At 37.3% G+C, this 13,096-nt stretch overlaps 1 protein-coding gene across 13 annotated transcripts in view; it reads right to left on the bottom strand.

The window, feature by feature from the left end:
- LOC109420851 (uncharacterized) overlaps nt 1–13,096 on the bottom strand; it is a 436,654-nt gene that overhangs the window by 117,133 nt on the left and 306,425 nt on the right. For all 13 annotated transcript variants that reach the window (XM_062852293.1, XM_062852291.1, XM_062852289.1 and 10 more), the window contains one exon: nt 347–999. In XM_062852293.1, coding sequence (XP_062708277.1) covers nt 347–460 — 114 coding nt within the window. In that variant the 5' untranslated portion in view covers nt 461–999. The remainder of the gene's footprint in view (nt 1–346; nt 1,000–13,096) is intronic.

Genomic DNA, 13,096 nt, shown 5'->3' with positions numbered 1-13,096 from the left:
CTTAAGCTGCTACTACACAGGGTCAAATATTTGTCCGAAAAGAAACCAATGCTCAAACATCTTGTTTGACTCGATCAAATTTTCATTAGTGTCAAACTGATGTTGTTTCTTGAGTTCTTTCCTTGTCAAATATTTGACCCTGTGTACACTGGCCTTAACGATTTCGAATTTCTGCATTAAAATATAAAAAAAAATCTCAATAAAAAATACTCCGGATAATCGAGTTTAAAATTCCGGATAATCGAATCCCGGATAATCGAGTCTCCGGATAATCGAGTCTCCGGATAATCGAGTCCGACCTGTACTAGTTGGATAGCATGATATGAACTGAAAATCATCCACTCACCTGCACTTCATCTTCCTCCTTATCACTGGCAAACTGGAAGTCCTGCCCGAAGGTAATACTGACGGTACTTAGCAAGAGTATGATACAAAACGTTTCCTGATGTCGTAAATTCATTGTTGCTGCTGTTGTGGGAAAAAGGGGATCGCCTATTTCCAAAAACGAAATATCACCTCGGTCCCTCCTTCTTCTCCTTTCTTCGATTCGAATTTGAGAATAAACTCTACGATGTTATTCTACGGGGATGTAGAATTTCCGACTATTCTAGTTTCCACTTTACCATCCGATTGTAAAATTCTTCGATTTCACATTGACCTTGTTACACTACACTACCGATCTGTGATTCACTTTACCCTATTGATTACGGTCATACTGAAGACCGTTTAATTTCGTTGTGAACGTTCTCCACTCACACCACTACGTTGGCATTCTCGGTATAGCTTTATTCTGACTGGATGACTACCGAGAAGAAACACTACGGCAATAGATATGCGTGTTGTTAGATTACGGTACACTTTGGTCTCCTGTTGTTCCACATATATCTCGTTGTTTTGGTCAGAGATGCTGCATCTCGTGCGTTTGTGTGTTCGCTACCAAAGACAGCGACTGGCGGCTATGATTGTTGTTAACGGCTGCTCCTCAGAGATTTCTATTATCTGTAAGAGAGAATAAAGCACGGAGGGAAAACTGTGAGCTAATAGAAATTATGAAACACTTATACACTACAGGTACTGACAAGCAGACGTAGCTATTATGGAACTTTCATCAACCACGCTATCAACGATCATTTCAATTCTAGCTTTCAAAGATGCTCACCAACATTCTCCATCAATCGGGTTATTGTAACCAGAACGTTACATTCTGGGTTCTGGGGAATGAAGCTCCAAGTGATGCGTCTATTTGTCTATGCCATAGCTATACGGCTCGTTGTCGTTGAGGTGAAACATTAATGGTTTTATGGGATCATTTTAGTTACTATAACAGTCGCTTACGAACGACAACTAGCAGCGAGACAAGGGCGATATGTTTGGTAGAGCAACGCTGAGGCGCATTAAACGCTTTTATGGCTGGAATCTGTCGAACTAAGAAGGGTCATCTAAAGAGGTCATTTGTATGCTTCTAGCTAGCTAGCTGTTATAGTTGACGCCGTTGTTTTCCAAGAGGAAGATGACTCATTTCGGTGCGTTTGGGTTTGGCTGTTTGGGAATGTAGGACAGGGCGCCTTTGGTGGGCCCGGAATGTGGTGTAGACGTTAATTAAATATAAGAAGCAATGGACAACCCGTGAACTCAGATGCAATTTGGTCAATGGGGAGTCGGTGGCGATGATGCGATGGCCACTGCTGGCTGGAAGGTCTTGTAAGTCTGCGACGGTTACAGAGGTTTCGGTTTTCAATATTATCACCCCATACAAAGCAATGTTATGAAAATAATTTAAATTCTGTACCCTTTTGGATTGTTCCAGCCTTTGCCGCAACGCGTAACATGATGGCAGAGCAGTGTAGCAGTAAACTTCTACACAGCTTCGTTTGGCAAGGTCCCAATCGCAATCAAAGCAGCATGGAGCCCATCTGGCGGTGGCATGTTTGGGATGTAGATTTTATGTTTTTGATATTGTATCCATTTTTGCGATGCGAACCCTTTTCCTTAGCTATAAATTATTATTTCAAGGTTTGTGGATGCATTTGTACAACACAAAAAAAATGGTAAAATGTCTCACCCATTATTAACTATTAGAATTTGGAGCTCGGAATTAGACAGATTTAAAGTGAGAAAACGATTTGCTGAATACATTTTTTAAGTTTTATTTATTATGTATGTAATCTCCTTTTATTTATTATGTATGTAATCTCCTTTTACTAAAATATAACTTGGAATGTATTTGGATATACTGAAACGTAAGAAATTGGTCGTAACATGAGGATGCATGGATAGACAATCAGATGTGACTCTAACTGAAAAAAATATTAAGATTATTGCTCATGTGACATTAGGGTGGGGCCTATTTTGAAAAATCTCTCTTTACTGGTCGAAATAAGTGAGCTGTGCAAAAATGAGCGATTTCGGTTCATGTTTGGGGTGGTGCAAAGAGTTTAAGTTGATTTTTTGCTAGAGCAAATCTTCAAAAAACATTTCAAACTTAATATTGAAACATAATTTTTCTAGACTAAATCGGTGATTCTAGAACCCAATTAGACAACACTTGCGCTCAAAATTGCAATATCTCCATTGGTTTCCAAGATATTTGAAAAAAAAAGTCATATTTTGGTATCCGATAAAAAAAAAAAAAAAAAAACTTTTAAAAGGAGAAAAAGACATCTCTAATTATTTAATATATTATGTACAAATGTCTTAGCTTTCAATAATGCCAATTTTGAAAAATGGTGGTATAAATATCCAAGATGGTGGCCAAAATCAATATGGCCGGCCCAACTGTTTAAAACTGTAAATAGTAGCTCGCTATATCGTTCTTCTTTTCAACAACGTTTAATTTTGAGGTGGTTCGTGGAGAAATTTTTGAGTTATAACAGTTTTAATAAGCCACCATTCGACAAAAACCGAGGGGTCTGCAAACATTGTTGTGGCTTTAACTAACGAGGGGTCCATCAATTTGAGTAACCAAATGCATTTTCCTTACTTTTTCGGCAAGGACCTTCAGAAAATCACCACCTTAAGCATTTTTGAAGACAAGGTGTAAATTGTGGGCCGATCTCAGCAAGAATTACCCAACAAACATTTTTGTTGTACAAGAGTGGAACAAACAACTCTTAAGCAAACTTCAGCTTAAGAAACTGTTGTTCAACTAGTTCTGTTACTTGGGTACTCAATGGGTGTTAATCAAACTTTTACATTGGAGGGGCAATCACATAGGCTGGTAACACGGATCTGTCATCTCCATAGAAGAACTGTCAAAGACCCTAACAATCAGCTGATTTAAGACGTCAAATAAGAAGACCCATTCTAGGAATTATACTACATTTGTGAGAAAAACAATTTACTTACTATCCGTTTACTTCTTTTTGTGCCAATTCAATCAATTTATTTTAAGGTGTGAAATAAGTAGTTATCCATAATAAATTAGTAGTAGGTGAGATATGTATTTAAACCTTTAAAAATCGGACTCCATTACCTAGGACTTGAAGAAAAACATAATTCAGGATAATCGAGCCATTATTTTTTTCATTTCATTATGTTATTGTGCCAGGGCACCTTCTTTGGCATTCCTTCGACGATTCCTTGTGGGGAATTTCTTCTGGGAATTTCTCCAGAAACTTCCTTGTGTCCCTCGCGAATAAAGTTTGTTTTGGATTTTTGTACTTGTCAAAAATTTTGCTCAAAATTGTCTAATACCATGTAATCGATAATATAAGAAAAAATGCCAAAAGATGTGTCGAAAAACTTTGTCGAAGATCGCAAAGTGATCCGATGCATGTCGTAAAAGTTATACCCTTTGCAATTATTGCAGAAAAAGTTGATTTTATTTTTGATGTCGTACCTTATCTATAGATATACAGACGATCAGTAGGTTATAATTTTTGTCGCAAGACTTGCATCGCTTTGCAGTCTTCGATAAAGTTTTTCAGTACATCCTAGGCTGTAGGGGGATTAGAGGCATAAATGGACACTCGGGGCGAAATGGACACCCCTGTTTTTGTCGAAACCGTTGACTTTTATGTAAAACTTTTAATGCATAAGTGTAAAGGAACAAGTCATGGTTCTATTTTTCAAAAGTTCCATTCATATTGCTCCAAAATAACCAAAATATCATTGGAATTGAAATATGTTTTTCATATGGTGAAATTCTTATAATTTCGAAGCAGCAGCAAATAAGGTATTGCGAGTGTTGGAGTGTGTTAACCATAAAAACAAAAGAATTGTTACCTTTTCTACATGTATACGCAGATTTAGCAATGGATGAAGTATTTTATTTTTGATCAAAATTTACTTAAAAAGCAATTTCAATGTTGTAGTCGATTCGGGGCGAAATGAACACTGGCAATTATGAATGGATGTACGCGCATTGCATACTGTTAGGCTTTAAAGAAATTTTGGAAAAAATCGATCCGATTATTTTAGCCTAAAGTTTATTTAATTAACTTTAATGTTGTGTAAACTCGTCTAAGACGGAATATTATATCGGTGGTATTGAACTCCGTAAGCAAATTACTTTACTGGTTGGTGCAAACAAAGAATTAGCATAAAATATGCAGAGGTGTCCATTATGCCCCGATGTGTGTCCATTTCGCCCCGTACCTTTCCTGCCAGCCCTGAAAAACACACGGTTTATAATTCATTATTTCTTCACAAGAAAGACATTCTACAAGCTGTAAAGGTTTGAAATACGTAGGATACAAGTTAAAGTTGTAAGCTAACTGATAATATTATTAATATGTTAAGTTTTTCTCTGTTATACAGTCCTAACGTACTCATTTTCTTAGGGTGTCCATTATGCCCCTAATAGGGGTATTAGGGGCATAATGGACACCCTAAGCAAATGAGTACATTAGGCCTGTATAACAGAGTAAAACTGGGCATATTATCAGTTGACTTACAACTTTAACTTGTTTCCTACGTCTTTCAATCATTTACAGGAGGTAGAATAATTTTAAAGAAGTAATGATTTGTAAACCGTGTGTTTTTCAGGGCTGACAGGAAAGGTACGGGGCGAAATGGACACCCATCGGGGCATAATGGACACCTCTGCATATTTTATGCTAAATCTGTGGTTACATCGACCAGTTAAGTAATTTGCCTACGGAGATCAATACCACAGATATAATACTGCATCTTAGGCGAGTTTACATAACATCAAAGTTAATTAAATAAACTTTAGGCTAAAATAATCGGATTGATTGTTTCCAAACTTTCTTAAACGCCTAACAGTATGCAATGCACCTACATCCATTCGTAATTGCCAGTGTTCATTTCGCCCCGAATCGACAACAACATTAAAATTGTTATTTTAAGTAAATTCTGATCAAAAATAAAATACTTCATCCATTGCTAAATCTTCGTATACATGTAGATAAGGTAACAATTCACTTGTTTTTATGGTGGACACACTCCAACACTCGTAATACCTTATCTGACGCTGCTTCGAAATTATAAGAATTTCACCATATCAAAAACATATTTCAAATTCAATGATATTTTGGTTATTTTGGAGCAATATATATGGTACTTTTGAAAAATAGAACCATGACTTGTTCCTTTACGCTTATGCATTAAAAGTTTTACATAAAAGTCAAAGGTTTCGGCAAAAACAGGGGTGTCCATTTCGCCCCGGGTGTCCATTATGCCCCTAATCCCCCTACCCCTACTTCTACATAATCGGTTACATATTTTCAGAATAATTTTAATCTTTTATGAGGAAAATGCAAAAAAAGTATGTTTTTGTTGCTGTTGGACACCGACTGTAAGGTTGACTCTATTGATTAACGGCTACGCACTCTTAAGCTTTTTAAAAACGACTTTTGTTATTTACCCGACTTTTCGACACGGGGATAGTATCTTCGTCATGGGGAAACTGTAATTGGTTGTTGGTATTTAACAAATGTACCTTTACTTACATAAATATTAACGTTTTTGGTTAAACGTTTAGTCTAGCTCTAACTGTCCCTTTTTGTGTTGTTTTTGGTACATACAAGTGGGTGGTGTGCTTGAAATTAATTTTGTCGTTTAAAGTTCTAACATTAAATATCTCAAATCACTTCAACAGTTCAACGGTTTTCTGGCAGTGGCGCAATGTTTTGCACAGTCATTCAGGACCGGAAATGAAAGCAACAAAACATTGATGTAAAAAACGAAAACTATTACCCTTGCTATAGTTTAGTCTATTAGGACATAGTTCCTTTAGGGAATAGGACTCTTGAATCCCAAGAATTCGACTTGGGGATTTCTCCAGGAACTCATGAAGGATTCCCAGAAGAATCTAAGGATGCCTAGAAGATACTCCTAAAGTAATCAATTTTGAAGAATTTTGTAGAATTTCTTGAAAGAAATCCAGCAGGATTCCTACCAGAATTCTGAAGGATTCCCATTAAAATTCTTGGAGTGTTTTTAGTCCCAACGTCGGGAAGATTCCCAGAAACATCTCCTAAAAAAATTATTCAAGGAACACCAGGAGGGCTCTACTAGTAGTTCTGAAGCAACTGCTGAAATATTTGCGGAAAGAAATTTCTTGAAAATTTCCAAAACTTCTCCTGGATTCTCAGACTTTTGGAGGACTCCCAGAATAAACTTCTGGAGGGTTAACAGAAGAAATAAGAAGAAATCTAGGAGGAAACGCAGTAAGAAATTCTGTAGAAATTCCAAATACGAATAAAGAAAGAATCTTGCAAAATCTCTTCGCAGCATTCAATATCGAAGTTCCAGATGGAACTCCTGTTGCTGGAGTACTAGAAAAATTCTTGCAGAAATCCTACAGAGAACTCTTGGTGAAATTTTTAGATGAGTTTCAGAAGGATTTTCTGGAAACATACCAGAACTCTTGATAAAATAAGAGATATTTTCTAAAGAAATTCTGAGGAAACACCCAAGGAACTTCTGGAGAAAGAATTTCTAGAGGGATGTCAGAAAATAATCTTGCAAGAACTGCCTTAGAAAATATTGAAGAATGGAAGGATCTCCTGTTGGGATATCGGAAACAACATCTTGGTTAATCTCAAATAAGCCACCTTAGGAGGAATTTTGAGAGGATGATATAAAGCTAAAATAATTTTCTTAGAGTCTGAAACTCTTTCTTAGTAAAATTCCCATCGAATAGTACGGGAAAACCTAAAAGAAAACCAGAAGGAACTTTTTAGGAAACCTAAAAGTAGTTTTGGAGAAGTTTCATGTGAATGCATAGAAATAAACTTGAATAAAGTATCCCAAACGGAACTTCCTTCGGAATCCGTGAAGGAATCTCAGAAGATACCCTTGCAGGAATAGAATTTTGCACAAATTTATTTGACGTTCGAGCGATGCCTCAGGGTAGTAAAACTGTAATACGCGTCACTCTTGCGTTCAACGAAAAAAAAAAAAAAGATATATGAACTTCTGTTCTGAATTCACAAAGCTGTGGTGAAAACTTTTGTGGGCGTCTATGAAACAATGTAAAATTTGGTCTGTCCAACCAAGATGTGCCAAAAGAAGACAGAAAACAATTGAATATTATACTTAGTAAACTGCATAATTGAACTCAAAGGATTTGTTTTCTAGTAAAATTTTCAGTTCATGTTGAAATGTTTTAACATAGTATGTCAAAGAAAACAATTCCGTTTTTTACGGCTTCCAAAACATATTATAATTTTCAAGCCACGGTTAACGATTCTATACTGCCCTAGTATACCCTAGTCGTGCATTGGGGTTATTATGATCCAGACGGCATACTGAGGGTGCCCTACGTCAGCGCGGTGAGCGTCAGCTTATGCACGAAGAAGGCTAAAAGAAATCAGATCAGTATTTCATCTAGAAAAATAAAAACCGTAAATTTTATGTTTTCCCACAAAATACGATAAATAAGCTACAATTGCTTCTGTTAGAGTTTTACCCTTTTTTCGAAGTCAAACCGTTTTTATCGGCAGCCGGTTGGCAGTGTGCAGATTCTAAAATGCGCATTCTTTCTCTGATTTTAGTAAAATATTGAAGGTGTGGTAAACACATTAGTTGGATGTTTTCAGTCCAAGTTAATGTATTCAGAAGTTCATATAAGATTTCTAGAGGATTTGTTAAGTTTATTCATGACTGGATTCAGGACTATTCATTCAAACGAAAGACCGCCATTCATCGACACCAGCTCATGTCAACATCGCCACTCGAAACTCGATATTGATCTATTACGGTAGCACTGACTGTCACAGGGTGAAGCGACCCGGTCAGCAGCTCACATTGATTTCGCGCCTCGTCAGTGCGCGTCACATTGATTAGTCAAGCACCGCGTGAAGTGTGATATCGCCGGCAACGTGAGATAGATAAATGACCATTTCATCACATGGGTTTTGTGATTCCTACTCACTGTTCGAGCGCAAGCCGCGACCGGTTCCCCGGTAAGTGCCTGTGTTAAGTTAGGCCACAATGATCAATTTTTTTTCAACCTATAACTGGCGAATTGAATTTCATCCTGATATCGTTGCAACGCGGATTTGTTTGTTCTTCTTCTTTAATGAAGTGCATCTAATCCTCTACTAATATGTTCCACTCACGTTGCCCGTCTAATATATACCGATTAATAGAATAAAGTTTTACAGAATATGTAAAACTCAAGATAAAGATAATAATTAGGTGCAATCCCCAGTCCCAGTTCTTTACAAACCTAACTACTGCTTCTTTCAATCGGTATCTCAAGGAAATGACAGCAGCGCAGAAACCGACGGGCAAACAGGAAAATATTTATCTTTTCCATTTCATTTCATACACAAACTGAGCTGACTGTGTACCTACCTGGGTATTCACGAAAAGCCGGACGAACCCGACCATTCGCAATCTGCTTACTAGTCAGTTGTGAGACAATCCAAGGCCCACGCCACGGTTGACCAAACGCAAACCGAAGACGACAGCGAAAGGGGCATGCTGCTGCTGAATTTGAGTTTGAGCGACCGCCGACGAGTGCATGATTTGTTTACTCACCTATAGGGCACTGCATTGTTTTGATTTTATATGGGAATTTGACGTTTCTTGGCCTTGTTGTTTACAAAATTTCTGTAAGAGTGAAAGAGAAGGAGAGACTCTCATGCAGTGCCCTATAGTTTGCTGACTGGTTGGTAGTAGAGATGGTCGGGTTTCAGATTTTACAGACCCGAACCCGACCCGTACCCGAAAAATTTCAAATTTCAAAACCCGTACCCGACCCGAACCCGAGAAAAAAAATTCGTCAAACCCGGACCCGACCCGAACCCGAAAAAATTCCGGCGGTTAAGCCCGAACCCGACCCGAACCCGAAAAAAATATTTCTCAAGAAACCCGACCAAAACCCGAGTTCAAAAATAATTATCAAATGTATCGTGCATGATAAATCAAGCATTTTTTTGTACCAAATTATCTACACTGGTACCAAAACCCGACTTGAACCCGGCGTTATTCAAACCCGACCCGATCCGAACCCGAAAGTTTTGGAATTTTTAAAACCCGGACCCGACCCGAACCCGATTTTATTTTGAATTTTCAAACCCGAACCCGACCCGTACCCGTCGGGTTCGGGTTCGGGTCGGGTTTCGGGTCTGAAAACCCGAAGCCCGACCATCTCTAGTTGGTAGACTGATTGTGTACTCATTCGGCGAAATGCATCACTCGTTGATATCTAGAAATTGTAAAACGGAATCTGACGCATCACGGATGGTCGAGAAGTTGTATTGATGACTAAAGTATACATGTTTTATCTTTGGATAAAAAAATGCACATCATGATTCAATGTAACTTTAAGTGAGGGGGCTTCCCAAAATGATGACGGGATGTAGAACGTTAAATTAGGCCCATATGGCCGAAACGGTAAACACACGGGTTTCAGCAAGAGCATGCTGAGGGTAATGGTTTCGATCCTAGGGCAGAGTATCATTGTGAAAGAAATTTATGAAGGAAACCATAGATAATTTTCTGTAGAAAACCCTAGGGAAATGTCGGAAAGAAGTCCTGGAGATCTCTCTAGAGGAATTTCTAGGTGAACTGCTGGAGAAATTCCTAAAGTATCCCCGGATGAATCTCCCGAGCAGAAGAAAATAACAACAGCATAATAAAATATGTTATTTTGATATAATAACTGTATAATGGAATCAGTATTTTTATGTTATTAAACATATCTTATTATGTTATAAACTTGTCTGTCATAGGCGGCAAAATAACAAAAATCATAACTAAAAAATGTTCCTGGAAGACCACTTTAATAACATGTTTTGTTAGATTCTATAACAACTTAATAACAATGAATCATGCAGTGAATTTGAAAACTTTTTATTGTTGTGTTATAGTTCATCACATATTTGTACATTTTAAATAGTCGAATAATAACAAAACTTGGTCTACAACAAAGTCATTTTCTAGAAGAATACGTTGAAAATTTTCGAAAAAAATTATAATGAAACCCATTGAAACACTTCCGAAGAATTTCTGATGGATCCCTGTTGAAATTGCGGAAAGGATCCCTGAAGAAATGTTGCTGCTCAGGATGAATTTCTGAAGGAATACCTACAGGAAATCTTAGAAGAATTTCTTTGAGAATAAATGGAGAAAAATCTGGAGAATACCTGCAATCAAGCCTGAATAAATTCCTAATAGAACTCCTGAAGAAATTCCTTAAAGAATCATTGGAAGAGCTTCTGATGTAATCCCTGGAATATCTGAAGAAATTTCTGAAACAGTCCCTGGAAAAGTCCTTGAAGAAATAGAATCTTTGGAGAACTTTTAGAAGGAATCCCTTGAAGAATTTCTGAAAGAATGCCGTGGTTGTAATACCTGAGATACCTTTTGAAAAGAATACTGGAAGAATCCCCAATTAAATTTCTAGAGGACTCTCTTGAGGAGTTCCTGTAAATAATAACTCAGGAGTTTTTTTCAATTTCAGGAATCCGTATAGAAATGGCAGAAACAAACATTCTGAAGGAACTGCTCTGCTGAAGTTTCTGTAAGATTTTCTGAATTCTTGCAAGAATTTCTTGAGAAGTTTCTGAATGGTTCCCTGGAGAAATTTCAAGGAATAATTCCAGGAGGAATTTCTGAAGGAATTTCTGAGTGGATTCCTTCCCTAGAAAATTCCTAGACGAATTCATGAAGGTATCCCTGGAGGAATATTAAAAAAATCCGTATGAAACTTCTGGTGGAGTTGCTGCATAAATTTCAGAAGGAATTCCGAGATAGATTTCCAAAAACAAAATCGCTGGAGGAGCTTCTGAAGATATCCCTGGAATATTCATTAGAGGAATCTCTTGGGAAGTTTTTAGGGCAATCATAAAAAAACTCTTGGAGCAATCCCAAAAGAAATTTCTGAAAGAATCTGTGAAGAAAGTTTCGAAAAATTCACTCAATAAATTTTTGACGGATTCCGAAAAAGAGTTTTTGTATAAATCCCTGGGGAAAAACCAGGAGAAACTCCTGAAAAAGTCCCTGGAGGAATTTCTAGAAAAATCTCATGAAAAATTTCTTGAGGAATGCTTGGAGCAATCCTAAAGAAAAAGTCTAAATATAATTTCCGAAGAAATCCATAGAAGAATTTTAGGGAGAATACATGAAAGGGCCCATATAGCCGAGGCGGTAAACGCACGGGTATTCAGCATGACCATGCTGAGGGTGACGGGTTCGATTCCCGGTCGGTCCAGGATCTTTTCGTAAAGGAAATTTCCTTGACTTCCTTGGGCATAGAGTATCTTCGTGCCTGCCACACGATATACGCATGCAAAATGGTCATTGGCAGAGGAAGCTCTCAGTTAATAACTGTGGAAGTGCTCATAGAACACTAAGCTGAGAAACAGGCTTTGTCCCAGTGAGGACGTTACGCCAAGAAGAGAGAGAGAGACATGGAGAAACTCCAGCTGGGACCTCTGGAGAATTGTCTGCTAGAATAGTTGGATGAATTTCTGGAATAAAAATTCTACAAAAATTATGATGAAAAAAATTAACTAACTCTACAATCACCGACGTTATTTTAGCTTTCTTACACAAAATTGTGCATGGATGTCTTTGAATGAGTGTAATCAGTTTTGTACCTTTTAATTTTACCCTCTTATATCAGAGGGCGGAATTAAAACGTACAAAAACTGAGTACACTCATTCGGAGGGGATATTATGCTTAGATGGTTCGAAAAATTGATACATAACGGAAATCTGTTGAAAAGGTCCTTTCTATAACAAGGAAATGGAAATATATTATTGAAATGCGCGACATGTTTGCATAATATTTCCTGTTAAAAATGTCTTAGAGGATTCCATCAGAGAGTCTTTCAGAAGTAGCTTTTTTTTGGAATATTCGCTATAATTTCCTGTGTTACTCACTCACTATTCCAATTTTTTATTTAAATTTAGCCTAAAGCTCCTCCAAAACTACATATGGGATAAGGGGGCATCCATAAAGTACGTCACGCTCATAGGGGGGAGGGGGGGTTTCGGAAAGTGTGACAAGCAATGTATTTTTATACGAAAAACCCGTACGAAGGGGGGAGGGGGGGTCAAAAATTCTCAAATTTTGCGTGACGTACTAAATGGATGCCCCCTAAGTACAATTTCGTTGTGAATTCTGTCAGGCATTTTTCAAGATTTTTTTCCTTGACTAATGCCAAAGGGATCAAATTTAAAGGATACTGTAGCAATTATATTGAGTTCCACAAAGAACGTCACCAGAATTCACACCCAGACTGACACATTTTTTTTCAAACGTAAAAATCTCTTTGCCAGAAGTAACGTCTGCAGGTTTACCGAGTTCTCCAGGAATTCCGAAAGGGCCTTCTTCGGCATTCTCGCTAGAATTTTGCTGTCAGGATTTTCCTAGCAAGAATCAAAAAGTCTTTAGGGAACAATATGGTGCAATTTAATTTTTCTATGGGGCAATATTCAATTTTCTATGGGTACAATTTTAATTTTTTATGGAGCGTTTGCATTTTTCTATAGAGCATTTGCTTTTTATTATGGAGCATTTCAGTATTATTTATTGGTTCAAAATTTCACTTTTTATGAGAAAATTTTATGTTTTACCGGTACATTATTTATAATGTATGGATCGTTTTCAATTATTTATGGGTAACATTGCACATTTTCATGGAACATATGTTCATTCCTTATGGAGCGCTTT

Source organism: Aedes albopictus, chromosome 2 (genome assembly GCF_035046485.1).
Source record: "Aedes albopictus strain Foshan chromosome 2, AalbF5, whole genome shotgun sequence".
In the NCBI taxonomy this organism is placed as follows: domain Eukaryota; kingdom Metazoa; phylum Arthropoda; class Insecta; order Diptera; family Culicidae; genus Aedes; species Aedes albopictus.
Note: the sequence above shows the minus strand (reverse complement) of the source record. Positions and strands in the feature narration are given on the sequence as shown.